Source organism: Chamaea fasciata, unplaced genomic scaffold (genome assembly GCF_029207755.1).
Source record: "Chamaea fasciata isolate MVZ Bird 193981 ecotype frontalis unplaced genomic scaffold, bChaFas1.0.hap1 SCAF_1, whole genome shotgun sequence".
NCBI lineage: Eukaryota > Metazoa > Chordata > Aves > Passeriformes > Sylviidae > Chamaea > Chamaea fasciata.
This window is the reverse complement of record NW_027094086.1, coordinates 110789764-110817727: the sequence shown is the minus strand read 5'-3', so window position 1 is coordinate 110817727 and position 27964 is coordinate 110789764. Positions and strand designations below refer to the sequence as shown.

General features: G+C 42.9%; 1 protein-coding gene across 5 annotated transcripts; it reads left to right on the top strand.

The window, feature by feature from the left end:
* Positions 1-473: 473 nt before the first annotated feature.
* Positions 474-25995, top strand: NOD1 (nucleotide binding oligomerization domain containing 1). Of its 5 annotated transcripts, XM_066193704.1 has the most exons (13): positions 489-505; positions 3285-3412; positions 6998-7336; positions 9167-9341; positions 10520-12323; positions 14492-14575; positions 15590-15673; positions 17219-17302; positions 18893-18976; positions 21036-21119; positions 21728-21811; positions 23872-23961; positions 25395-25473. In XM_066193704.1, exons 3-12 carry the CDS (start codon positions 7121-7123, stop codon positions 23957-23959), a joined length of 2787 nt encoding a protein of 928 aa, XP_066049801.1. In that variant the 5' UTR covers positions 489-505; positions 3285-3412; positions 6998-7120; the 3' UTR covers positions 23960-23961; positions 25395-25473. The 5 variants fall into 5 exon arrangements, with proteins under 5 accessions (XP_066049818.1, XP_066049811.1, XP_066049801.1 ...); XM_066193698.1 differs by lacking the exons at positions 489-505; positions 3285-3412 and adding an exon at positions 556-629 and having other exon boundaries at positions 23872-23955; positions 25395-25995; XM_066193691.1 differs by lacking the exon at positions 489-505 and having other exon boundaries at positions 23872-23955; positions 25395-25995.
* Positions 25996-27964: the final 1969 nt, after the last annotated feature.

The window sequence follows — 27964 nt, the reverse complement described above, 5'->3', positions numbered from 1 at the left end:
GGTCTCTGGAGAGGACGACTCCACGATCTCCCTGTGCAGACTGCGTTGCTTATGTAAATAAAAAACTGGTGATGTGGGAATACAGCTGAAGCCTCCATCGGCTGTTTGGGTTTTTTAATGGATGTAATGTCAGTGGGGAGCGCAAAACTGTGCGTGAAACACTCTGCATCAGCACCACTTCTTTTGCCTTACCCTTACCTTGCTCCTTTGGGCTTTTCAACCTTTAAATGGGTGAAGAAAACAGAAATAATACCCTGGCAGTATCCTTGCGCGGGGGGAGCTGGGCTGAGGGAAATGATCGCTGCCGAGGGACCCCTGGTACCTCTCGGGGGAGGAGGGGTGTGTGCGGAGGGGAATGCGATGCTGCTGAATGGGAAACCTTCGGCCATTCCTGCGCGGGGAGGAGCCGCTTCCCGTTGGGGAGGAGAGGCCGTGTGCGGGGCGGGAGGGGGTGAGGGAAGCGCCCGTGGGCTCCTCCCTTGGCCTCCGTCCCTTGGCCGCCGCGGTGAGTGCCGGGGAAGGGCCGGGGCGCAGGCGGGCTGCCGGGGGAGAGGGCTGCCGGGTGTGAGCTGCAATGTCTGCTTTCTGTAAAGCAAAGTTTCTGCGGTGCCGCCTGAAAGGCTTGCCAGGTGGGAGGGGAAGGGCTGCGCCGCTCCTGAGCTGGAAACTTCGGCGCTCCTTCGTGTTTCCTCAGGAGGGTCCCCCCCGGCCGGGGAGGCGGCGGCTGGCGCTCTGTGACAGGGAGCGGGGAGCGGGCAGGGCAGCAGCGCCCGCAGCTCCTGGGCGTGGGGACAGCGCCTTCCTACGAAACACAGCAGCGCTGCCCGGCGTAAACGGTGTTCCAGATGCTGGCGAGGATGGGGTGTTCCTGAGGGCTGCTGGGGAAGGGTGGCGAGGTCCCAGGGAGGGAGGAGGTGGGAGGAATGCCTCGCTCCCCGCCTGGCTGCCCCGAGAGCGGCGGTAGCGGGGTGCAATGAGCTATTCGCTTCCCCCAAAGCCGGAGCGGAGGTCCCAATCCATGCGCGGGCTCGCGCAGCACTCGCTTAGGCCCCGGTGCTTTGCTCACCTAACGCGAAAGCAGCTGGAAGAGCGGGAGGCGGGAGCGGTTCGCTGGGTGGGATGGTGCCCGTGGCCTGGCCATGATTCCATCAGTTCCGTGATTCCATCAGCTGCAGCTTTCCAGTGTAGGATTCACTGCTGGCTGAATGTGGAAATAGTAAATTACAGTAGAAAAGCAGTTCCATCTTTATAGACGGCAGTAAATTGCCCCCTCCTCCTCTGTCTCTTAAAAAAAAAAATCCCCACGATTTCTCTGGTTGGACAAAGTTTCTTTGCTTTCTAGTAGTGGTTCCTTATTATTTATTGATCTTTTCCCACCGGGAAGGAGTTACAAGGAAGCCGCATAAAGTCTTCTTGACAGGGGCTTCTTAATGCGTCCAAACACTATATATAAAGTTCTCTTTCTACACAAATGGAATCTGTTAAGATATGTAGTAATAAAACCTGTGAGGGATGTGAATATTTCTGTCAAAGCCCGTGCCTTTTAAAGAAAAGCTTGTCATTTTACCAGATGGAGGCAGAAATCATTTCTTCTGTGTACTTTTATATCTGTTGCTCTTCAACTAACTAGGGATGCTTACAAAAGCTTATGATACAGTCAGAAGAGAGAGAGAGGGGAGGGAGGAAAAACCACTGAAAGATGCTGATCTCTGTGACCCCAGAGCGATGCAGGAGCATGTGAGTTGTAATGGATTTACAGGAACATGATGTTAACATGTGGCTCCCTGGGCATTTATTGATGTATGTAGCATCAGTGATGATAGTTAGAGATTGTGAAGTGGGGTGTGATGAGTGTGCTTTAATTCACACAAACAGAATAATTTAAGATCTGCACAGGGACACTGTACAAGCTCTACCAATGCACCATTTTTGCTATAATAATAAAAGGCTATTTTTTAGTACCTTTGGGAATACACTGCATTGCTTCTCATCAAACATGCAGACTTTTTGTGCAGCGTATGTGCCCATTTGCCTCTAATTTCTGCATATTTTTACTGTTCTTGAACTAAGTAAAATAGCTGAAGTTCTTTAAAATGTGAGAGCTGCTGTGTGGAAATAGTGTTTTATTCACTTATTATAGTCATAGACTGACTGCTGTTGCATGCATGACATAAGATGTTGAAAATCAGTCCCTTTTCTGTCTTTCCCAATGATAGCAAGAAGTTGAATTTATACTGGCCTGACAGAATCCAGATTACCAAGCATAGTAAAGTTTCCAGTTCTCCTCTTGCTGTAATGACTCTGTAGTGAGGAACTGGCACTGTAAAATAGCTTTTCTTGGGAAACAAAACTGACTTGGAGACACAAAGGGCATAGGGCTCCATTTCATGTGAAATGGAGCATAGTTTTCATACAGCACCTCTGGAAGAGTGATTGTGTTTTGAATGCTGCAGACAGAAGGCTGTGCTGGTGGGGACTCCGCTAGCCCTGGGCTGGCACTCAGGTCTGTATGCTTCACTGTTGTCCTGCCAGAGCTGGCTGCTAGGTGCTGTGAAGATATTCCAGCTACTGTTTGCAGGTAACTAGGTAAGTAGTGCAGGACTTTATTTCACAGGCAGTTTAGAGGAACAGTTCTTGTCAGAATAGCAAGACTGCAGAAGTAGTATTGACTGAGTTTTCAGCTCTTCAGAAATTCTAGATTGGTCTCAAATCAGTTGCTTTAAGGGACAGTTGTTAATTAAGTTGCTCATTGTATTGCCTTTACTGCCTCATCCTACACAAGTCTCCTTGGGAGCAGCCAGCTTAGTAAGGACTCAATTCCCTAGCTGACCCAAAAGTTGAAATCTTTTTTAGCTGTTCTGTAAGATCCTTCAGACCTTTTATCTACAGCATTTACCTTTGACAAGACCTTGTTGCAATAAACCAGCACATTCTTTGCTGCCAGGGGTCTTGCAGCACTGGAACTGGAACAGGCATTGCAGTTTTGTTGGAAGAAAGAGCTAGGAGATCTTAGTAAAAAGAGGATGTGAGGAGGGCAGGGCCAGGAGAAGTTGCACAATGCTCAGAGTAGAGGGAACTCAGAGGAGACACAGATAAAAGTGCCAGTGCCTTCATGCAGAAGGCATCGGCGCCACTGCAGCTTATTGACATGGATTGTACAAAACCTTGCTGGAAGTACTGGTGCTTTTACTGTACCTCTTACTATGACAAATTTCATTTCCCTTTTTCATTTCCCTCCTTATTCCTGGCCTGATCCCCATCTTACTTCCTCTTTTTATTCTCAGTTGCACAGGTTTATGATAGCATTGCTTGCCACACTTGCTGTTGCTTCTCATATAATTTGAGTCCCCATCAACATTTCATTTGGCCAAGACCCTGTCTTCCCTTTCTTCTTGGCTTGTACAGCTGGTGGGTAAGTATTCTGCTCCAAAAAATGTTCTTTTTAATTCCTTCTGCCTTCTTCACCTGATGGACTTTGCTGTCCTCAAAATGGACATTTCCTGCATTTCCTCTCCAACATCATTGGCAACATCTTGAGTAGTTAATTGGGTTTTTTTATTTTTCCTCTTAGGAACAAGAAGTCCATTCTGTTCGCAGATAGGAAGCTTTTCCTCATGAGTGTTTCTCCTGTTTGTCTCCCCATACCAGACTCCTACTTCACTCAGGCATCATCTGTCTTGTCTGTCTCCATTCCTCCATAGGTGTTCTGCTGTTTCAGCTATTCTGTCAAGTTGGCAAATCTTTCCCTTTTTCTTGCTCATATCTCCATACAGGCGTGTTCACAAGCTGTTGCTGTTAGAATGGGTGATCTGTTTTGACCATGACTTGTAAGAGCCTTAAGGTGTCTTTCAGAAATACGATTTTATTCACTTTAGCCCTTTCAGAAATGGAAGGCAGTACACTGAGGTGTCTCACATTAGTGTATGTCTCAGTCTTTTCTAACAGCATCCCCATGACTGATGGAGCATCAGTCACACGAATTGCACTGGTATTGAATCCAGCATCTGGAGGGCCCAAGATAAGGCAAAGAACACTGTATGCACTCTAATAAGGAAGTGCTTTCAATGCCTGTTTATAAGCTGCATAAGCATTTACCTTTAAACATACCAGATGTGTAACCTAGCATTGTAAAACTGACAGATCTCTTCCACAAGAGACATAGTAACTTTGTGTTCCCTCACTGAAAAACTCATTGAAGCACTGAGGAAGCTGGGACTCTTTCCAGAAAGAGAGGTGATGGGCTTGCAGATAAGCTGGAGACCTCATGTTGTCACACACTGGCCTCACATTTTTAGAAACACCACCAAAAAAAACCCAACAGTAAAAAAAATCCCAACAACACAAAGAAAGCCCTAGTGAAACAGAATCATGTATGTCAAGTTTCTTCATATGATAAAATTTGCTATGAATACGTGTAGCAGGAAGTCTTTCTGTTCCAGCATCATTTAAAGTGTTCAGCTCTTCATCTGGTATGGAGTTTCTTAGTCTGTGAATGGTGGACATTTCCATTGTTCTTACTAAAAAGGACTGATGAAAAGTACTAAGTAGTACTGGATGGTGTGAGGTTTTGCATTAAATGTAATATTTTTACTGAAAATATCACTGAATATGTCAGCACGCACGAAATTCATATTGCCAATCCTGACTTCCCTGCTTGGCATTTTTGATGTTTCTCCTTCTCTCCCTGATGTTTAGCCTCACTTTATACTCCTTTTAGCTTGGTTTCTTGTTTCTCCATTCTCTTGCAGATCACCCTGTGTGAAAGGGAACATGCTCTGTCCTGCAGCATTTGTACGCACACCCCTTCCAGTAGCAACCATGATTTGTACTGACTTGGATGTACTCAGATGCATGGCAGACATCTTTGAGACCTTCTGGTCATTCCACATTTTTCATGTTCTGTCCTGCTGCTGTATTTCTTCTTCTTTTTCTTATGTTTTTTGTAGATGGAACTGAAATAGTGAAGAAAATACTTCTATTCGGTTTGTACACTTGGCAGCATGTTGGTTGGTTCTTAATGTCTTTCTGAATATTTGTCTCGGTTCTTCTTACAAAGTAGGAAGAAAGAGTATGCATTAGAATAATATGGTCCTAGAATAGCCAAAGCAAGCAGGGAATGTTGGGTGGATGCAGCATCTTGAAAGAATAGGGTTAATATTTTTATTGTATGTTTTAAGATGATGCTATCTCTTTAACTAAAGCCCACAAAGATGTAAGATTAAATTATGTTTTCAACATGCTTGGAATGAGCTTTCTTGAACAAAGAGATGTGCCAGTGTGGCTTCTAGGAAGCTGAGTGACTCAGAAATCAGCCACTTCCTTGGGTGGGTCATCGGAATGGGGTAATGAAAAGTTGATTTGTCTGAGTAGACGCAGTCACTGGTGTGGTAAGAAACTCAGATCACTTGGTTACATTCCATTTGTTTGAAACAGTTTTGCAGTTTGGGGAGTTGGCTGTGACCCAGAACAGTTATGCTGGGGGTTTGCCAAGTCTCAGCCCTTGGAGAGCCCAACTCTTAATGCAGTTATCTGCATCCATGCAGGTCAGCAACTCTTAAGTTGGGACCTACTGGGAAATCAGAGGAGCTAAGCTGGTTTGCCCTGCTGGTTTGAATGTACCTAGTTAGTATCACTAAAATGCAGTAGCATAAACTCTGTCTTTCTCCAGCATCAAGCAGGAAGAGCTTCACTGATGCAGACAGCAGTTTCTGATATGGAAAACGCATAGAAGTGAGATTGTTCCAGTGGCAGGTCACTTAGAATAATCTGTGAGCTGGCAGGGCTTGATGAGGGAGTGCTGGGGAGCATTTGAAAAAGTTTGCCATCACTGACTTGGGAAATTGTGAGAATTTTGTAGCAGCAGAGTTGGCACATTTACAGAATTGTTGAAGGGTTTTGTCTTTTGGTTTTGTTAATATGACTGTAATCAGAATGTAAGAACATTCTTCCAGATATCCCTTGACCTACTGAAACAACAGTATGTTTTAACTTTTACTGGGGGTTGTCAGATGTTTGTATTGATCATGCAGACAATCATTGTCTGTGTGGAGGAGATTCAGTTGTCATCTTGGCAAAAAATTAGCTTCCTGCATGGGTAATCGTATGTGCATGTTGGTACCAAAATAGTACCTGAATGAACTTACTGTTGAATTGTAATTACAATATAACTTCATGCCTACTATACAGTGGGCACATTAACTACAGTTACAAGAAGCCCTGCTTTAGTAATACAGTAGGGAGCAGTTCTGATCCTGATTCCTCTTGCTTTATGCCTTGTAGAGAAAAATAGGAATGAATGGACATCTAAAAGGAGCTCCCAAGAGGTGGTCTAGGGAACAAGGGCATACACTGTGCATACCTATATTTGCAGATAAAGAGAGAACATTCATGCTAGAGTATGGCTTCAAAATAACATTCCTCCTGGTGTTGGTGAACCTGGTGTCCTGAAGCTAAACTCTTTTCCCTAGCTTAGCTGAAACTGTCTGAGAGTTCACAAGACCTTGCTTGCAGGAACAGGTATTATATTTGCAGTACTTTATACAGTCTCTTGTTGTAACAAGGAAAAAGCAGCATGAATTGCTACTATAAATTAATTCCTCCTACAAAATTAATTGCTATGAAGTATAATTTTATTCCATTTATTTCCTTGTCCAGATTATGTTTGGACAGATGCCCTGCTTTGTCTACTGAAACATGAAAAGCTAATAAAAAATATTAAATTATGCACTAGGAATAGGCAGTTAATAAAGCAGATGCCAGTGGTGGTGTTTGAGGCAAGGTAGAGTAAAATACTGGTACAGGAGGGAGACTGCCTGTTGTAGATATTTTATTTTTCAAAACCTGAACAAATAAGTGGAAGTACCTGGGGAAGAAACATTATTAAAAAATTGGCCATGATACTACACAGAGTTTGGGAGTATTCTGTGATGTCTAACTGAAGGATGTATGTGCATAAAATGAGGTTTAAACTGAGGCTCTGTACAATTACTTTTTGCAGGTTTAGTGAAATGAAGGACAGATTTCTTTTTTGCCTGAAATCAAATCCAAGCTGACCTGTCACTACAAATGGACAGTTTTTCAAAGATGAGGCTTGGTGGAGCAGCTTCTTGGTATCTCAACTATGGAAGGCCAGCTTTGTGCTAATGTGGATGTTTCTGTGAAAAAACCTCCAGGAGCAAGCCCTCAGTCCTTCATTGCTTTGCTGAAGGTTCACCGAGAGCTCCTGGTCAGTAGGATCCGAAACACGCAGTGTTTGATTGATAACTTGATTAAAAACGACTACTTCTCCACTGAAGATGCAGAGATCGTGGTCCAGTTTCCTACTCAAGCAGATAAGGTATATTTTTTTTTTCTCTGGCCAGTGAAGCTTTTGGCTACTTTCAGTTTATCACAAGATTTTAAGGGTTTATCCGACAATTTTACATATAGTGTGTATTCTAATCTTTGTTATTTTGGAGTTTTCCCACCCCATTCTTCCTGGATGAGTGCCTCCAGCACATCCCTTTCCAGCAGGGCTGGCACTGCTGGTTCTGCCCGTTGGCAGCTGTAAGAATTTAGCAGGGTGATAATTGCTGTTCTGTCCCTCCCAGCTGCAGCTTTGTCCTCTGATAAAGTGGTGGCCACATGGTTGTTAGAGTATAGCAAGGAGAATCTGCTTTAGGATGCTGTGGGACAGATCATCCTGCTTTAGGAGAGACAGAAATTAAATGGTGTTTTAGAAGTTAATGATTGTTTGTTGTCTGCATGAACACCTTCCTTTCTCTTTAAAGACCTATGTATGTTGTAAATGTTTCTATGGAAAATTGATGTACCCTGGCATATTTGAGGTTTTAATTCATCTTTGGACATCAGTAGCAAAAATTATTTCCTTTTGTTAGGAGAAAATTAGCATGTACACAGTTGGTCTTTGCATCATAACTTGAAACAGCTGAGGAGATTGTTTCCCAGACCAACCAATCAGGCAGCTTCAGAACCCTGTCACAGTTCGGGGCAGGCAAACCATAAAAAATTCAAAGACCTTGGACTTCACCAACAGTGCAGATTTTCATAAAACAATCATTCTTGCTGGCATGTTGAAATGGTAACACAGTGCTCACGCTGTGTGTAGGGTCAAAGCTGAATAAATGCACACTGTATGATTATCTCAATTTCTTATTGTTCAGCATAATATGCATGGTTGTTGTACCAAAGCTGAGGGGGAGGCCATGCATCAGGAGTCTAAGCAGAGACAGAGAGCAGGCCACAGTAGTGTAAGTGTGGTGGACTCTGTGGGAGCTTCTCTGGGAGGCATAAAATTGCTTTTTAGAGCATACAAATAGTCAGAAATAGCTCCATGTGTTTGCTGTGCTGCGTGTACATCACCCTGATATAAGCTCACAAGAGACCACAGTCTCTGGAAACCCTTTGGTTTAGAACTGCATTCTTCATTCATTTCTAGCAAGGGGATCCTGACATTCAAAATGTGCCCCTGGATGATTGCTCTGTCTTGCAGAGGGTTTTGTACTTGTAAGGACTGCCTTGTACTGGTGCACAGAGATCACCTTCTGCCTTGCCCATGGAGGTGACACTTAGTCCTGAGCTGCTCCAGGTAGCCATTAGTTTTGGTAATAACTGCAGGCAGTGGGGCCATTGTACAGAGAGAGCCTGGAGAATCGAGTTGCTATGTTGGAAGGAAAAGTTGTAGGGTTTTGGCTCAGTGTTAAGATCCAGGGAGGGATTCAACCTACCCTACTCTGGACCTGGCTGGATCCTGAGGTAAAGCCAAATGTGACTGGAGTATTTACAAAACAGAGGGTGAATTTAGGGCACTGAGAAACCATCTCTGTTTTCATTTTAAAGAGCACAGAATTTAAAATACACTATCTAGCCAAGCTTTGGGTTCCTTCTTGAGGAGTGGTGTTTATCCATTTTGTTTCTGGTTAGTGTGATTGAGCTACAAGTTCAGACCTTAACTTGCAGAACCAACTCTCTTGCAGCATTCAAGCACAAACAGCAGTTGAGATTTTGATGATTCCAATTCAGAGCTAGATTTTCATTTCACCTTTTTGAAGCACCAGTTTTGATTTTGGCCCCCTGCTCCAGTCCAGAAAGGATCCTAAAGCGGTTGACAAGCATTACTGTGATAAAATGCTATGTATCAATGATCTTTTCTGTGGTGTTTCTTCAGGTTCGCAAAATTCTAGACTTGGTTCAAAGCAAGGGAGAAGAAGTTTCGGAATATTTTGTCTATGTCCTGCAGAAAGTCACTGATGCTTACTATGAACTTCAGCCTTGGCTGGATGAAATAGGCTACGAGCCTTCAGAGAATATTTGTAGTAAACTTGTGGTAAATACAGATCCAGGTAAGGTCATGCATCTCTATCCCTTCCCTTAGAACTGCCCTGCTGTGTAGGAAGGTCCAACCAAGTGGCAGGAGAGTAAGAGATCAGGTACAGCCAGAGGAAATAACTGTGTGCTTGCTGGCAGTGGTATCCAAATTAAAAGGCACACTGTATAACACAAGGGTGATGTTGATAAATTACATCCTGTTTTTGTTAAACTCAGGCTCTTTCTGCATTTGTTTGTGGGTGTGTAACATAGTGGCAGAAGCACCTTGTGCCAGCTCAAGTATTTTCTAGGCCTCTACTACAATTTATTAGCAACACTGCGATGTTTTGGCCATGGACTAGCCAGTTTTTCATGATGAGAACAGTCAAGCAATGAGGCAGGTGGCCCAGGGAGGCTGTGCAGTCCCCATGCTTGGGGGTTTTCAAGATCCAACTAGACAAAGCCCTCAGTAACCTCATCTGATGTCAGAAATATCCTGTTCTCAGCAGGAGATAGGACTAGACCTTCTGAGGTCCCTTCCAACCAGAATTATTCTGTCATCCTAAATGATGATTTTTAGCAACCCTAAAAATCAGAGTTTAAGTATTGCAGAAATTATTTCTTCCGGAGAGGTTTTTCCATACTACATAAATATAGAAATTTTTCCCCATCTGAAGCAAAGTTTCTGTTGAAAAACACAAGCCAACATTGCACAATAACTGATAAAAAAAATCTTTGGGGGTGCCTGGCACTTGGTTTCTAAAAGAAGAATAGAACCACTTCTATTTCTAATAATATAAATGACTAAAGAAGTTAGGAAAGAATAACCACCTAACTGATAGAACTGCAGGTGGGATGTAAGTACAGTGAAGTCAGTAACCAACAACTCCAACAAGCCTTTGCAGAGAGTTAAGCAGCCTTTAGCAAAGGGTCAGGGGCTTGGCTTTGATCCTCAGCTGAAGGATAGCAACCCCTTAAACCAACGCAGCATCAGTACTGGCTTTCAGGAAGTGGTGGCTCACCTTTCTTTAGCACATGAATTTCCCAAGTGAGTGATGATGGCAGCACAAATAGAATTAATCTGCCAAAGAACACTTTTCACTTTAGAATTACTTTTGTATATTACCCCCTCTGAATTCCCAGAGAGGTGGGTCACTGTATACATAAGTTTTTAAATAACAGTCTCTTTAATAATAGTTCAATGTCTTTTTAGTTAGCAGGTATTGCCAGAAACTCAGGCATGAACTGGGACGGGACTCCAAGTTTGTTATGTTGTACGCTCAGAAGGAGGAGATGCTGCTTGAAGAAATCTACTCCAACAGCATTATGGAGCTGATCAGTTTTACCAATGAGAGTCTTGGCCAGGTGGGTCAATTAGAAGCCCTTTTTGATGATGCAGTTGGGCTAATTAATGAAGATGGAGAGACTGTTTATGTCTACGGTGATGCAGGAATTGGAAAATCCATCTTGCTGCAAAAGATACAAAACCTTTGGGCCAGAAAAGAATTGGACATAGGGGCCAAGTTTTTCTTCCGTTTTCGGTGTAGGATGTTTAGCTGCTTCAAGGAAGATGAAGCCATATGTTTGAAAGACCTGCTCTTCAAATATAATTGCTACCCAGACCAGGACCCCACAGAAGTGTTCCATCACATCGTGCAGTTCCCTCATACAGTTCTTTTCACTTTTGATGGCTTTGATGAGATCTATTCCAACTTTGATCTCAGCAGCGTACCTGAGATATGCTCACCCACTGAACCCATCCACCCCCTGGCACTGCTCGTAAGCCTTCTCAGAGGAAAGCTTCTTAAGGGATCCAAGAAAATTCTTACTGCCAGGACAGGTACTGAGATCCAAAAAAACATCATTAGGAAGAAAGTGTTGCTCCGCGGTTTCTCCAGGAATAACCTGAAGGAATACACAGCTATGTTTTTCAAAGATGATCGGCGACGAGCACTGGTATCAAACCAGTTGGAAGCTAACCCAAATCTCTGCAGTTTGTGTTCAGTGCCTTTATTTTGCTGGATTATCTTTAAATGCTTTGAACACTTCCACTCCATGTTTGACAGCCACGAGCTTCCAGACAGTTCTGTTACATTAACAGATGTATTTTTGCTCATGATTGAAGTCCACCTGAACCGATCTGTGAAAACAAGTTTGCTGAAGAGCAATATCAGGAGCCAAGCAGAGATGTTCAAATCAAGAAAGGAAAGTCTTCTAGCTTTGGGTAAAATGGCATACAAAGGGATGGAGAACTCTTCCTTTATCTTTGAGCAGGAGGAAGTCTCATTGGCAAACATCTCTGAAGAAGATTTGCAATTGGGCTTTCTCAGGACAGTTAAAGGTTACAGTGGCTGTGACAGTCAGGCCACTTATGAGTTCTTGCACTTAACCCTTCAATCTTTTTTCACAGCTTTGTTCTTGGTTATGGAGGAGAAGGTGGGTACCAAGGAGTTACTTGGGTTTTTCAATGCATGTTCTTCCATGGAGACTGCCCAGCCTACTTGCCTTCGTATCCCCTGGCTGAAGAAACAGCTAGCAGGGGAGGATCCTTTCCAAAATAAAGAACACTTCAATTTTATCAACATGTTTCTTTGTGGCCTACTTTCAGGACCCAGGCAAAAGCTCTTCAGACATTTAGTTTCACCTGCGGTCATTAAGAGGAAGAGAAAAACACTCATCACATACCTTGGGAAGAGCATGAAATCCCACCTGAAAGGCTACACTCGGTCCAGGCTTAAAAGCTACAACCAGGTGCAGGTGCAGCCCAACTTTGTGTGGATGCTGAGGTGCCTGTACGAGACGCAGAGTGAGAAGGTGGGGAGGATGGCAGCCCGCCGCATGCATGCCAACTACATCAAGCTGACCTACTGCAATGCCTGCTCTGCCGACTGCAGCGCCATCTCCTTTGTTGTACACCACTTCCAGAAGCACCTGGCGCTGGATTTGGACAACAACAACATCAATGACTATGGAATAACACAGCTGCAACCTTGTTTCAGCAAGCTTGCAGTGATCAGGTAGGAGTCTTGGTATGTAAGCATGTCCTTGCGTATTCTTCGTCTATTCCTCGAACTGGTGGGCTGAAGGAATTGACCTCGCAAGTGGAGAAAGATGAGGATTAGTGCTGCTGGAAATTAATGTTTCAGATCTTCTGAAATTTTTGTTTGTTTAGTCACAGGAGCAGAGATAAGCTGTGAATTTGGAAACCAAAATGAAAAGGGTGGTAAGAAGTCCTTAGAAGCACAGGCTATTTAAACCTGTAGGCTTAGTCAGCTCCATCTCAAATTATTTTGTCTCAGAAGAGGATTTTTATGAGAGAAGGTACCTAAGGGAAAAAGGAAACATAAGGGCATCCTCCATTATCTGAAGATTGCCTGAGGCCATCTCTGCCCTTGGTCATAAGGGGTAAGGGAGGATCTCCTATTCACAATAACCCTTGATCTGAAGCTCTGCATCTCTTGCTTTTGCATCCTGTCAAAATGTCTGGCTTTCATAGGGCAAAAGCTATCATGTACATCCATGGAAGGATGTAGTTGACGCTTTCAGATGTGGTAGTTCCCTGAGGTGACGTGAAGGGAGGGCATGGCTTGGTGTGGACAGGGAGAACTAACTCCTCTAACATCACAGGCCAGATTGTTTCACCTGCAGCCCTTTGAGGTTGTACCATGTAGCTATATCTTATTTGTCCAAACATTTAGGTGCAGAAAATCAGGAACATCCATCATATACATATATATGAGATATATATATATATATATATTTTTTTTTTTTTTTTTTTTTTAAAGCTCCTTCAGTCTCATGTGATTTTTTTTTTAACAACTGGATTTATTCCTCCTGTTTGGCTGTGCCTTGCCTTGTTTTCCTCTAGGAATAAATCAAAGCCAGTGACTCTTGTTTTTTTTCCCAGTTATCTGCAAATTGACTGACCTCCCAAGAGAAAGCAATAAGGAAACTCCTGGGGAAACTGTATAAGTATGTAAGACAAAACAAAGAAGAAAACGCCAGCCTTTCGTTCTCTGTGCCAGTTGTGATCATGTGCCACACACAGCATGATCCTAACACCATTCCCTGCACCTAAACAGTCTTTTTCGTTGCCCTTTTGTTTTTATGGATCTTCAGAGGTTGGAACTTTTATTTCTAATGAGCAATTTCTGCAGGTCAGGAAATGTTGTTTCCAACAGCTTGACCATCCCTTTCAAAGAAGCAGACTGTTCTGATCTGCAGAAATCAGCTGATCTCTCCTGTGTGCTGGTGCATTCCAAAGAGACCAGGTTGCTAACTAGCAAAGGCTAGGGAGGCTGTTGGTGATAAGGGACTCTCAGCAGGAAAGCCTCAGCTAGTGAGTTTGTGTGCAAACTAAACCTGGTTAAAATGTTTTCATAGGAACAGCTTTATCCAGAAAATGTGATTCATGGCATTTGTAGTGCTTCATTTGGACCTGTCCTTTTAGTGAAGGTGAAAAAGCTTGAGAAGTTACAAAACAAAACAAAACAAACAAACAAAACAAAAACAAAAACAACAACAAAAACCAACCAAAAACAACAACAACAAAAAAAACCAACAAAACCAAAGCAACAACAACAGAAACCCCACCCCAAAACAACTGTGAGAGGAAGCATTTTTATTCTGTGAATGACTGACATTGATTTGTTTTGTGTCTGGCTGGGACAATAAAATTGGAAACATCTAGCACACCCATGGGAGCACAGTTCTGTTTTCTGGCCAGGGCTTTTCACAACCTTTATTTGGTGAAGCCTGAATGCGTTGTGACTTTCAAGATGCCTGGCTTTCACTGCATACTCAGAGAGAAGATTGCAAGACTAGTAGTTTGGACAGCTAGCTTTTGCTGGGGTGTCAAGCAGGCTTTCTTCCTGAAATCACAGTAAGCACAGGAGGAGGGTGAGATGTTTATCTGATGGCTGACTTCCTACATTTTATTGTTCTCAGTTCCGTGGACAGCTTCCAGGGCATTACCTAGGAGATCTGGGGCTCTCTGATTTTAATCGGTTTGGAGTGAGCCACATGAAGCTGAGCTCACATTTCCCTTAACAGCTTTTAATATGTGGAATAAGGACCTGTTAAAATATCAAAGGAAAATGCATAGGCCTCCAGTTATTTGTTAACTCCCGGGTTATGAACATTTGTAAGATGTTTTGATTCAGACTTTGCATTCCCTTCTTTCCAGGCTCAGTGTAAATCAGGTCACAGATCACGGCGTAAGGATCTTGTATGAAGAACTCTCCAAGTACCAAATTGTGTCTTTCTTGGGGTATGTACCAGGTTGGGAGCAAAACACTCAGCAGTGGTACCAGATAATAAAACTCTAATGCTGTCTGTACTGGCACAGCAGAGGTGGGGTGGAAACTACAGTTACCTCCTAATTTAAGCAAAGCAGCTTTTTGTGTCAGAAATGGTTCTGTAACAGTTCACTGGGACAAGGACCACAGCTTCCTCTCCCATCACACTCCTTCACAGCCTCCTTCCTGCTGGCATCAAACCATTCTGTGACAGTGTGGACCACTGTCACGTTACTGAACTGTGTGAGCATGCTAATTTTTATACCAACAGCCTTCTGCTGTGGAAGGCATAGACTGCAACCAAGAGCGCATGTGTAGTTATAGCCTGCTGTTTTCTCTTCTGTAAACTGATTTATTTCAACTATGCAAAGCAGATACAGCTTGGTAGAGACTAGTGTCAGGAACATGCAGTTTCAAGTGTCATGTTCATGATACCAATTTCTTTCAAGAGCTTAATTAGTTCTTAATGAAGTCGAAGCTGGAAGGCACGTTAGCTCTGACTTCCTGCTCTTGGTTAAGTAGCTACATAAAAATGACTTTTTGAAAGGTGAACATGAATACCAAGAATAGCTTTTTTCCTCCAGTGCCCTAATGTAAGTACAACTGCTCAGGTATCTGCTCTTCAGTAATATTTGCAAGGGGATTTTATGACTTTCAAAAGACCAAAAGTACATTATGGTGTTTTGTCTTTTGACTTATCTTCTGGCAATATTATTTCTGTACTAGCACAGGAATAAAGGGAAGCTTTGTTTGCTTGTGGAGAACATTTATTTAAAAAATTATATAAATATTCATGATTTGCAGTCTGGTCTCCTTATATTTTTTATCTAGCCCATCACAATATGAATTATATATCAAAACAGAAATACAAGCAACTGTGAATATGTACAAAGCCATACAGAAAAAATAGATGCTATAAAACATTCAGGTTGTAAATATTTAACAGCAGTAATAACCTATTTTTACCAATGTGATTTTTCTTTAAGCTTATACAACAACCAAATCACTGATGTTGGAGCCAAATACGTTGCAAAACTAATTGAAGAGTGTTCAAGCCTGGAATATGTTAAGTATGTTGGATTTTTTTTTCCTTTCTGCACTATCCTAATTAAGGTTAAGCAACTTGAAAGGGGAGGAAGAGTAGAAAAAAAAGATTAAAATTGTATTTGGAATGAAATATAATTTAGGTTGCAGTTGTATATTTATTTTGCAGTAGTCTAGCAGTGGATGGCAGCAGGTGAAACTCTTGAATCCATAGTCTTTTCTGCAATATAGCAGTGAGTTAAAGGAGTGCATGAGACCTGTTCTTTACCTAAATCCAGTTTGAGCACCTGAGCAAGGCTTAAGTTGTACATGGACCTTGCTGCTGCTTCCAGCAGGCAAAATCCCTTGGATTTAGTACCAAGCTTTTTAGTGTCTGATCTTTTATGGGCCACTGGGGTCAGGCTGTTGGTGTCATACCTCAACTCTGGAATTCCCCAAATTCACTGGGTGACTTGTTCCCTTGAATTCCTGGAACTGCCCCAGATAAGAGTGTCTGGCCATGCACATTGGTTGGACATAAAGGTAGATCATTAACCAATGGTTAATTGTAACTATAGCAGAAACTAGAGGTAACTGCAGCAATGTCAGCTTTTGAGGGGGAATGTAGGAACTGTCAGCCAGGGAACTCCTGGGTTCTAGTCCTTGGTCTACATCTGACTTGGTTTGGAACCCCACTCTAGCTGTATCCTTCCTACTTGAAATATTTAGAAACCCAGGAGCACTCTGGTTCTTTCACCGCTTTGCCAGTGCTTTGCTTATTTAATGTAGCTTTAACAAAAAAAAAAAAAAAGCCTGTTGAAAGATGGTTGCTTTCAGGCTACATAGTAACCCTAGAGATTATTTTGAGATAGAGTGCAGGTTCACTTGCCGGAAGTCAGACAAACAAGTCAGATTTATGTAAATGTAGTGACTTGGGGGATTTGGGTTTGGTCTGTTCTTTAAATCAATCTATATGCAATTATCTCTCCCTTGAACTCCAGCCATTTGACATCCACATAGGCCAAAAATAGAAAAAGCTTTGTGTAAAATGACAGCCGGAGACTGACTACTGCACTGACCTATGCCACTGCCTAGAGCCTGTGCTTACAACAGAAAGACTTGGAATTATTGCAGTCTATGCTTATGAGCTGCAGTCTCCTCTGGAAACACACAGTCAAGAAATATTCTGTTCCCTGTGGCATCATGAAACATACTGCATGTAATTCACTAGCTCTGTAGCAATTGCTGATACTATGAATTATATTATAAACAAGGCTGGGGTCCTTAGCCTGAGGATCATCTGTTCCTAAAGCTCATTTCTAACATACTGAGCACCAAACCCAAGACTCTACTGCAATACTTCTGATTTGGAGGGCTGACATGCAAAATATGCAAAAGACAACATAAAGTCATGTCTTTTAGTCAAAGGTCAAGTGCCTGCAGTATTTTTTCATTCTGGGTTAATCTTTGATAACTGCAGGTAGCCTCCAGAGTTAATTACCCTTAAGTACTTGTGTGGCTCCCTGAACTGGTGTTCTGATAGATGCGCAGTTGTAAGAGATGCTCCTCATCAATTTATGTATTTTGTGCAGAATAGGAGCAAACAAAATAACGAGCGAAGGAGGGAAGTGCCTTGCCCAGGCCATCCAGAAGAGCAAGACAATGTTTGAAATTGGGTAAGTTCAGTGCTAAGGAGCAGAACTTAGGGCTTGAGGCACCTGTAAATCCCTTAGGATTCTTTTTTTCATGCTTACCTTCTCTCTTCAACAGCAGCATTAGAACAAATGAGTGTAGAGTCATAGCCACATTTTCCATGGAAAAGGAGGGCTGCTTTGTTGTTCTTCAGTTCACACAATGTTTGGTTTGGGTTTTGGCATCTGTTTTTTTTCTTTTTCACTGTTCTGACAGAACCTTAAAGGAGAGACAAATAAACAAGAGGACAGTATGTAAAGCTAGCCACTTTCTTTATGGCAGCACAGCTCCTCTAGAGATACTTGGTTATTTTTAAGTCTGTGTGGTTTCATGACAATCGGTACTGCACCTAGTTATTGAGTGTCATTGTTACAACTGTCAAACCTTCTGCATCACATCCTGATAAAGTTGTGAGCTGGGAGAATAAAAAGGAATTCACATCATCCTTTTCGCTTATTCTGTCCCTAACTGCAGAGAGATATTATTGGAGCAAGGCCTGAATGTACTCCAAACCTTTAGTTCCTGCCCTCTTTCTCAGCAAAGGTGCTAGGTTTATTTTACTTATTTTTCTGCCCCCTCTGGCAAATCCCAGTTTTTCACTCTACAGGAGAGCACATTTCTTAAAATTTAGTACTTGAATACATGGAATTAAAGCCTCTGTTTGGCCATTGTGAAAATCACAGTAGCCATGAAACATGAAAATCAGATTTGTACAATCAGATTTTTTGCCTTTAATTTTGTTGTTCTACAACATTTCATAAATACAGTGAGCAACCTGGACACATCCATATAGCTGGGTCTGCTGTGCTGTACTTTCTGTAATTTCAGTGAAGGACTATTATTTTCTCTTGTGGAGGAAATGATCACTCCAGTGGACTTAGGATAACTTGGACAGAAATATTTAAATAGCAAACTGCACTGGCTCTGAAGGACAAGGAAGTTCTGGGGAACTTACTGGAAGTCCATGTGTTTAGGTACCACAGAGCTCAATTGATTTTAAAAGAGCTGCCAACTAATTACCCATAATCTGAGTGTGGCTCTGAGTCATCAAGCCAGGATCCCTGTAAAAAACCCAACAATGTAGACCTCAGCAGAGGTGTTTTCAAACCTCATAATGCAGGATGAATTTTCAAAGTGGTTAGTCTGCACAGAAAGCATTTGTCCAGGTACTCCTAGTAAATGTCAGTCAGATCTCTCCAACTTGTACCATGTTATCTTCTCACAAAATAACCCTTTGTGTAATCAAGGGTTGTTTTGCCATTTGAAATACTATTTCTTACCAGTGTGCAGCAAGGTGATCCCAAAAAGCACACCTGCTGCAGGGGGCTGTCTCCTAGAGCTGCCTCTGTGCTGTGGCCTGAGGGTACTGGTGAGTCAGCAGAGGTTACAGGTGCGATGTGCAGGGAGTGGAACACACCTGCCTCAGTGGGGAGGGTACCTGCCAGGTTTCTCACAAGCCTGAAAGACTGTGAAGTAATCAGGAGGAAGGGAAGGGGAAAGAAACAGGGAGAATGCATTGTCAAGAGTCAGTAGGACAGCACAACTGATATCTCCTATTCTCGTCTCTTCACTAGGATGTGGGGTAATCAAGTTGGAGATGAAGGAGCAAAGGCATTTGCAGAGGCCCTGAGGAACCACCCCAAGTTAACAAATGTGAGGTAAAATACTGGCACAGCCAGGCAGCTCGGTGTAGTGCTGGGTTTTCCATCCTGCTGTGAAGCAATGACTCTTTCTACCAAGTGTTGGCCTGGAATGCCATCTGGTATTGCAGCCTTTGCTGTGCAACCAAGAGGTCCCTGGTGCAAGCAAGAGGCCAGACTCTCAAAGAGCCCTGTGCAGCCTTTAGGCAAGTTAAAAATACCACAGGACTGGCATCCTTTCCTCTCTGTGCACCTCCTCCCCTCGTGCTGCACAGAGTTCTGGCATTTGTGAAGGCACATGGTCAGTGGGTGCCATTTTGATCTGGGAGCATTAGAAGAAGGAGGCACCAGCTGTCACAGAATCGGGTTCCCTGTGGGCTCAGTATTAACAGTTCCTACTGAGAAAGTCCAGCAGCTCTTACCAAAGTACTTTCTAGGCCATAATATGTTTGGGTAGGGCCTGGGACATTCTTACATTTGGGCTCATCCTGTGCTCCAGTGGAGCTACACCACCACACATTCAGTGCTTGTGAGATGTCATCCTCACTGGAGTTCAGGGATGGATCTCAAACCAGCCTTCTGGGAGCCATAACAGGGGTGAGGTAGGAAGCACAGCAGAAACCAGCAGTGTTATACAGTCCATTCCTGCTAGACTTTCAAATGCTGGCTGGGGATTTAAAGATGTTTTGGAGTCCTTCCACACAGCTGGAGCACTGGGTTCATGGGGACCCTTTCCATTTGTCTCCCAGTTCCACTGGCCTCCACTGTGAGGGAGCAGGCAAGGCTCCTTAGTTTCCCCACAAGGTGGCACATGGCACTAGTTTCTTCGGAAATACTCTGGGAGTTTGGGGATCTCTGGAGAGTTTATTGCTGCCACTTCAGATCCAGGGATTTCAGAGCTGGTGCCTTGTCCTCTTTTCTGCAAGTGGGTAGTCAAGCTTAAAAATTAAAAGCTGTACAGGTGCAGTGACCTAGATATATTTAAACTTAAAAGCCATCTGAAATAGCCATCTTCCCAAAATTGCACAATCCATCCAGACGCATCAGACTTGCAGACTTGCGTTTTTCAAAAGAAAACATTTTGAACTTGAATCAGAGCTCAGGGATTCTCAGACAAGGGCAAATATGCTGATGAACGTGGTTGCAGAAATAAAGAGGAGTAACTGTGCCGTCTTGAGCTCGGGTTTGCTGGCACTTGTGCAAGGTGAATCCTCTGCTCTGCAGTGTACTTGCTCTTGGTTTTGTTTCTTATCTCCCACTGGCTAATCCTGCTCCATGATTTGAATTCATATTAAGCACCTGTGGTAGCTTTACGTGGAGACCAAAGGAAGATAATCCCTACTACATCAGTTTACTTTATTTGCCATTTTTAGGCCCAGTCATGATGGACGGAGAATATCCAGGTTAAGCTGAAGCTAGGATGGACTCATGCCAATCCATACTTGTGCCATTGCTCTCTTTGCTTCCCTTTTCTACCTTTTCTGATGCCTTGCATTATTTTGAGGGGAGAGATGCTTTTTGAATTCTGAAAGCCCAGAGCTTAACTTTAACTGGATGATTTTGCCAATGTCTATTCAAAGAATGAAGGGCAGACTAAGAAATGGTTTTGGTTTGCAATGGAAAGCATTTACAAGCTCATCTCTCCATACACAACAGAAGGTGTTGTATTTGGAAGAAGAATGAGGTATTTGGATGCCTGAAGGACTTAAAGGACAAAGTGCCTCAGTTTGTACAGGGATGATAAATGCATGTAAAAACCTGTGTACTGCTAAGCACAACTCTTTGTCCTTGTTAAAAGCCTCAACTCTCAAAATTACTGGGTGCAACTCTGCTGTCAGCCCCAAGAGCAAACCTTGTGGACTGTATGATAGACCTGCACTCAGGCTGCAGCCTTTGAATTGCTCTTACTTGTAAAACTTGTAAGGGCTCAGTGGTTTGTGAAGTAGGTGAGCCTTTGAAACACAGAAATGCTGAGCTGTACAACTGGGAAGCAGATTATCCAGGATATTGCCTTGTGTTTGGCAGTGGGAGAGCCAAGTGGTGCTGCTTCTTAGACATTTGTATCTTTACTTCACAGTCTCGCATTCAACGGTATCACAACAGAGGGAGGCAAAAGTATTGCTGAAGCCATGCAGCACAACAACTCCGTGAGGATATTCTGGTAATTGACACTGTGGTCTCTTTCTCCTCTGCTTCCTTTTCCAGAGCAAAATGGTGTTGTATTTCCTCTAATCCCATTTCCCTTCCTGCTCTCCCCTCTTCCTTCTCTCCCTCCCCTCATCCCCTATGCTTTTACTACCAGCAAGCTACAAGATATCCCTTTTGAAGAATGTGGACATGAGTAATGGATCAGCAGCACCATGTCAGTGACCCAGTGTCATGCCTCGCTCTGCTCTCTCCGTCTTGCTTTCCCCATCTTCTCTCCTTTCCATCATCTGAAGTCAAGTTCTTTGTCCTCAGTTTTTGCACCTCTTCATTGTTGTCTGTACCATTTCCCACTGCACCTCATCTACCTTTTAAACACTATAAAGCATCATCAGAAAGTATCACTGCAGCATTGCTCAGAGAAATAAAGGTCTGATACTCTTGTCTCTTTTACCTCCAGGGCTTCTCTTCAATATCTCTTTGTGTTCAGCCTTTACAAATGCTGAAGGCAGGAACGGCACATCCCCCTTTGGCTGTCTAAAGCTAAGTCACAGACAAGCTGAAAAATCAGGGGGCTGAAAAATAATGTCAACATCCCAAGTGAACATTTTCTCTCCCACTTAGGCTGACTAAAAATGAGCTGGATGATGAGGCAGCAATGAGTTTTGCAGAGATGCTGAAGGTCAACAAGAAACTGGTGCATTTATGGTGAGTTACATTCCACAGTGGCACAGGCTCTTTGGCAGACACTACATTAAAGCTTCACCTTCCAAGTCTATGTAGGTCAGAGTAACAGCTTCTGTGCATGGTCTGGATGCAGCTGACTGCTTGTAGACAGTTCTAATGGGAAGTTAATAAAGCTGCTGTCTAGCATTTGGAACCTGCTTTCATACAGGGAAAAAAGTTCAAGCTGTTTCTGGTAACTTTCAAACTAATGATTGATTTCATCTCTCATTAGGGGAGCAGTACCGGCCTCAAAACCAAAAATTTCAAAAAAAAACCCCAACCAAAAAACAACGCCCCAAGCAGACAGCTAGAATAGAATAAGGTTACTACAATTCTGTTTATCATCATGCTATGAAAGTAACTCTTAAAACAAGAACCTACATGACAGACACTTAAAGACATGTCACATTTGCCCAGTGCTTTCTTTTCGGGCTAGCAGTCCACTGATGCAAGAAGGCATCAATCCCCAGGAAACCAAGGATTTTTTTCTCGTAATCACAGTGAGACATTTTACACTTCTAAGAAAAAGCAGCGTTGGCTTTTCTAATCCAGAGGTTGCCAATGGATGGGGCTGGGCAGATGTGAGCTGTAAAAAAACCAGCCATCCATTCATTTCAAGTGATCAAGGCAACGTCAGACATGGAGTCCCTTTACATGCTTCACAAAGACTTGGCTGACCATGCTGTAGCCACTCCCTGTATAAATCCTAGTTCCAGACCCTTAGGAAGCATGCTGGCTGTAATGGGTGCCAAGTACTTGTAGCCTCTTTTGAAAGCAGCAGAAGCTGTGGTGCCCATCACCCTGAAAATGAAAAGGCAGTGGGGGAAGTGCTTGATTTCTTTGTGCACAGCTGCAGATCTAATTCACTGAGCAGTTTGGGCTGAATTCATAATAAAACTTAGCCCAGCCAAAGCAGGCATAGTAATCGAGATAAATGTCTTTGTCATGGCTCAGTATTGTCCAAGGGTGCCTGCCAATGGACAGATTCATATCCTACTTTGTTGGTTACACCAGTGGATACCTCCAAAAGGTGGTGACCTGTACAGATAATTGAACTTGAGGCTGAGTTAAAGTCTTCTTCCAGTAGCTGAAAGATTCTACTGGATCCCTTTGCATTTTGATTCATATACCAAGTGCAGAAACTCCTTTAATGGGAATGCCTGCTTCCCTCCCTCCCTATGAGATTGTTCAATACATTCCAATTTTCAGCCTCATCCTGAATCCTGAGGGATTCATGCAACCAGTCACATGGGATGGTACAGCTATGGGGCTCACCATGGCAGACTCAAAGGTGAGTATTGAATTAAGCTAGGCTGATGAGTATTTTTATACTCATGCAGATGAGTGGCCTTTGTTCATCTTTAGCTAGTGGGATAGTCTACAGTATTTAATAAGAGTTATCTACTGCTTCATCAGTTTCCCCGCTTGAGGATATTATGTATGCTTTTTTTTCTTCCCTAAGCTCAGATGAGACATAATTTATGGCTGGTAAGTTGGCTTCACTGAATCTTGCACCTGCTCATACCAGAGTCAAAATCAGTGCTTTATTTTTCAAAGATCTTGTTGGTCTGATAAGCAAGACGGGAGGATTTGGCAGCTTCTAGATCAGAACTGCTAAAACACTAGGCCTACACAGGGTCTGTACTCCAGAATTTTCTGTACATCACTTAAAAATGTCTCACAGTCTTCTTGGTAAGAAAGCAGAGCTCAGGGGTTTGTCTGCCTCAGTCCAAACACCACAATCCCATACCACTAGTGAACAGTTTATAGCAGAAATTTGTCAGCTGTGTAATAAAATTGCTCAGTATCTCCAGAATGCAACCACATGCAAGATTAAAAGGAAAATATTAATACTCCGAGCTCTGTTTCTGAAAGTGCATGTGGGGCATTTGACCAATTCTGTGTACCGTTCTTGCAGATAAAATCACAGTCATTTTCTTGTGGCAGACAGCTTTGCTCCTTGATGTCAAGCTGAGCATAGATTGTGCATGTGCTGCAAAATAGTTCTCATGTTAGATTGATTTGAAATGCTTTTTTTTTAGGCTTATCCAGAATCAAATTACAGCCAAAGGGGTGAAGTGCCTCAGTGAAGCTCTCAAGGAGAACACGACTATTCAAGAAATCTGGTAAAGGTCCCTTTGTCAAAGGCTCACTTTGTAAACTTTCTTTCCCTTTAAAACCCTACTGGCCTTACTACTTCCCAGCCTAAAAAATTCAGAGCAAGTTTATGTGAGGCAGGGGTTGTACTTCCAGCTGTGGATTTCAAACAGGGAAAAAGCCACTGCCACTGAAACATTTCCTTGTATGTTCTGAATGTCAGGCAGTTTTCTTGGTTCACATCTGTCTGTACCACTGATTTGTAGAACGTGTGTGTTTGCAGAATCAGGGCCTGAATTTAGAGTCCAAGTTTTGCTTGTTGTTTTTTATTTTTAAACTTCTGAATATGTTCATGCTTTTCAGGACCTAAATGCCAAACAAGCAGGAGATGGTTACCCTTAATCAGCATTACTAGTCTGGTTCACAGAATTTGTGCTTGGATTTTTTTTGGGCTGTGCTCCAAATATACTGAAAGTGCTAAGCTACAAGGAGATTAACTTTTTGTAGGAATTGTTTGTTTTAGATTAGGTGGGCATCACATAGTCCCACGTGTACATTTAAGGCAGAAAGCCAAATGCCACATTCCTTCCCTCACCTCGGGGAGCTCAGGAGTCAATAGAACTGAGCTGGTTTTAGCACTGCTGCTTTATTATTAAACATGAAATTTATTTTTAAATATAAGTATTTGTTTTAGTGAAAGGACACTGAATTCTTGCTTAGAAAGACAATGACTCACTGTCTGACTAGTGTGTTCCCTGGAGATGTGGAAGAGGTACTTTTTTCAAAAGCCACTGTCAGCTTTCTTCTTACAGAAGAGGCATCAGTTCCCCGTTAGATCATTCTGAATCTTCAGAATGAAGATTCTTCTGAATCTGTCTTTTGATTCTGGCCTGAATGTTCAGAGGCATTCATTAACCCAAGTAGTATCATAAATCTGAATGGTTTAATGTCTTCAGCATTTCTGAGAGCAGCACTTAACCAGGCTGCTCATTTTCAGGGGTGTAAGTATCAATGTAGATTATCTTTACAAAGCCAGAACTGAAAATTTTGTTATTGGTCATTTCACAATAATAATGCCTGAGTAGTTCATCGAATTTTCCTCCCATGTTGTCATGGAAGACACAAGATGCTCTGGAGACTTTAAATGTCTTTAAACCAGCCCACTGCACAGTAAGAACCTTTGTCAGCTCTGTGCTGCTTGCTGAGATGCAAACAGCTGGGTTTCCAATGCCGAGTTCAGCTTCTGGAGTTTAGGTGTGTGTTCATGGTTTATTTCTGAGGGAGAAGCCTTGTTCCTCGGTTGTGCAGTGGGAACAGCACTGCTGTATCCTAACACCCATTCCCAGCTGAGAAGCATGCAGCCCACTGTGGCATTGCAAACCTCTGCACCAAAGCCTTGGAAAAGTAGGAGATGGGCAACAGTCACTGCCTTACTTTCTCTCACATCCCTTTTGTTGTGCTCCTCCAGCTTGAACGGGAACCTGATAAGCCAAGAAGAGGCCAAGGCTTTTGAAGATGAAGGGCGGATCATTTGCTTTTGAATGAGGATTTCCCATTTTGCCAAGTTGGTGTTAACAAAGGTTACTCCTACACTTGGACTGCAGAGTTTATAAAGGCATAAATCTACAGTGCTCGTGGCAGGAGAGAGAGACACAATAAACTGCCTTTTTATGAACACACTGCACTCCCTCAGCTCCATCCCTTACCCTGCCTGTTATTCTTAATCCTTTTGGTGAGTGGGAAGTTGCCTGGGTAAATAATTAATGTTTGTTCGGTGCTTTGAAGATGAAATGCAAAGTGTTAACAGACTAAATCCACTGGCAGGTGTATGCATTTTGATAACTGAGTTTAGATCTATTCTGTACAGTGATGTAAATAATCTCTTAACTTATTTATATACGTAAATAAAGACACACAAGTATACGTATGCAAGAAAGGGTGCAAGATGCACAAACTCCACGAGCTCTGAGTATTACCTGCCTCAGAACTGAAAATAAATATATACACAGCTTTACCAGAAATGGTGTCTATAGTAGTTGCTTGGTGTCAGTGTTTTGAACATGAATTCCTTCTTCCTGCCTAAAAATTAGGTCCCAATTTCTCCACTGACTACAGGCAGCATCATAGACACTGCTTTTTTTGCTGTTGTTGGGTTTTTTTGGATGGGTAGAAATGGATGCATCAAGCTCAGATTACTTTCAGTAATCTTTTTTTCCCATATCTAAGCCAATCCCTTTTCTTTCATGCAATCAGAAGTCCTTCCTGCCATCCCTGTGAAACCATAACACAGATAGTAAACCACTTCTGCTTCAGATTTCCAGAGGGCTGTGTAGAATCAGCTGCCTCCAGTTTCCACAATGTTTGTTCTGGGGAGGGGGTCTGGAGAGAAATGTGAACAATTAATTAGCTGGCTGTTCATTGCCTTGGCTCCTGGCCTAGGCACCATGCTGGTGGCACTACACCAATGTCACGTTGCCCAGCATCAGTGGGGAGAAAGGACGATTGAAAATCAACTGCGTCAAGTAGAAATCCCTTCTCCCAGCAACAGGCGAGCACACAGGAGGATTGAGATTGGCTTGGAAAGCTTTTACTCTATGCTTGAATCAGTGGACAGAGCAAGGCAAGGGGCAGTAGTAATAATAAGGACCAGCAAGAAAACATTATCCTCCCCCAAATTATTACTGTTTGGGGAGTGTAACTTTAGAGGCTTTAAAAGAAACCAGTTAGCAGAGGAGTGGGGTATTTGATTATTTTTTGTGGGAGCTTTATAAACTCAAACTCTACCCCACAGTGCAGGGGGTAGAGTTTGAGTTTATAAACCTAAAATGGAAAAGTGTGAACCATTTTCCTTCTCCATGTTACCATCCCCCCGCTCCAAACTCTGAGAAACAATTCTCCAGCTGCTGACTAATCCACAAAACCTTGGTAGGTTGCAAGAAGAATCTCTAGTTAAAACACCAAACCAATGAACCCTTACCTCCTCATCTCTCATATCTGCCCCATGAAGCAAAGAAAATGCTTGCTTTGCAGGTCAGAGCTTCTCCATTTCCTATGTGGTAGCAAACCTTTCCCAGTCTTCAATTCTGTCTACTCCCTTCAGCTCCCTAACACATCTTAAAATACTCATAGGGCTTCTCACAAAACCTGCAGTTACAAAGGAAATAAAGGGGAAAAAAACCAACTTAGTTATTTTTCAGTGGCTTTTCCTCTGTGCCTGTGGTATCAGCACTGATTTTTCACAGGGAGACAGGTGTGGTTTTTCAACCATGCCAGAGAGAACTCAGCTAACTTGAATGATTTCTGCACCTGAGCCATTTGTTTACTGAAGCAAAAGGGCACACACTTAGAGATGAGCTGGATTTCAATTGCCAAAACATCTGCCAAAGCAGAACCTTTAAAGACTTCTCAGTGACTTTAACAAATCAGAGACTCGTGCATCTTGTCAAAGTGTGTTTTGCCAGCCTACTCTGATGGAAGGGAGAAGGTATAAGGAAGGGCCTTCACCAGAAGTGTAATTTGCCTGTGTTTGAGGAAGTGTGCTCCTACTTTGCTCTAATCACAGAATTATTTGTTCATTTACCAGGTGGAAAATGTGTTTAAAACAACAGTTCCTGTCCTCATTTCACTAATTGACCAAAATAGCTCCTCCCAAGCTTTTCAGTGCAGTCACATCTGCCCCTTTTTTTGCGCCGGAGCAGCCTTTGGCATTGTTTGTAGTGACAAGCTCAGCCCTGTTGCAAATCTCGTTTCATACCTTGCTGTTACAAGCTAGGCATCCAGGGGGTGTTTTCAGGTACAGCAGCATTTACAGGGCTGCACCAGCATTTACAGGTCTGCAACAGCTAAATGCAGCCTAATGGCAGGATCAAGCCCAGCTCCACAGGGTTTGGCACTGAACAAGATTACAGCGCCAAAGACAGAGCCAGTCACAGCCAGTCCTTCCAGAGGTGATTTTGGGCAGCTTGTTTGGACTGGGCTGAAGGTCTGAGCACAGCTCATTCTGGGTTTGACAAAACCAATGGGTTTCATAGTATCCTG

Coding starts and splice junctions, on each gene's coding strand:
- NOD1 (XM_066193698.1), top strand. CDS start 7,121: ATGGAAGGCCAGCTTTGTGCTAATGTGGATGTTTCTGTGAAAAAACCT. Junction 14,576..15,589: donor CAAATTGTGTCTTTCTTGGG/GTATGTACCAGG, acceptor TTTTTCTTTAAG/CTTATACAACAACCAAATCA. Junction 18,977..21,035: donor CCCAAGTTAACAAATGTGAG/GTAAAATACTGG, acceptor TTTACTTCACAG/TCTCGCATTCAACGGTATCA.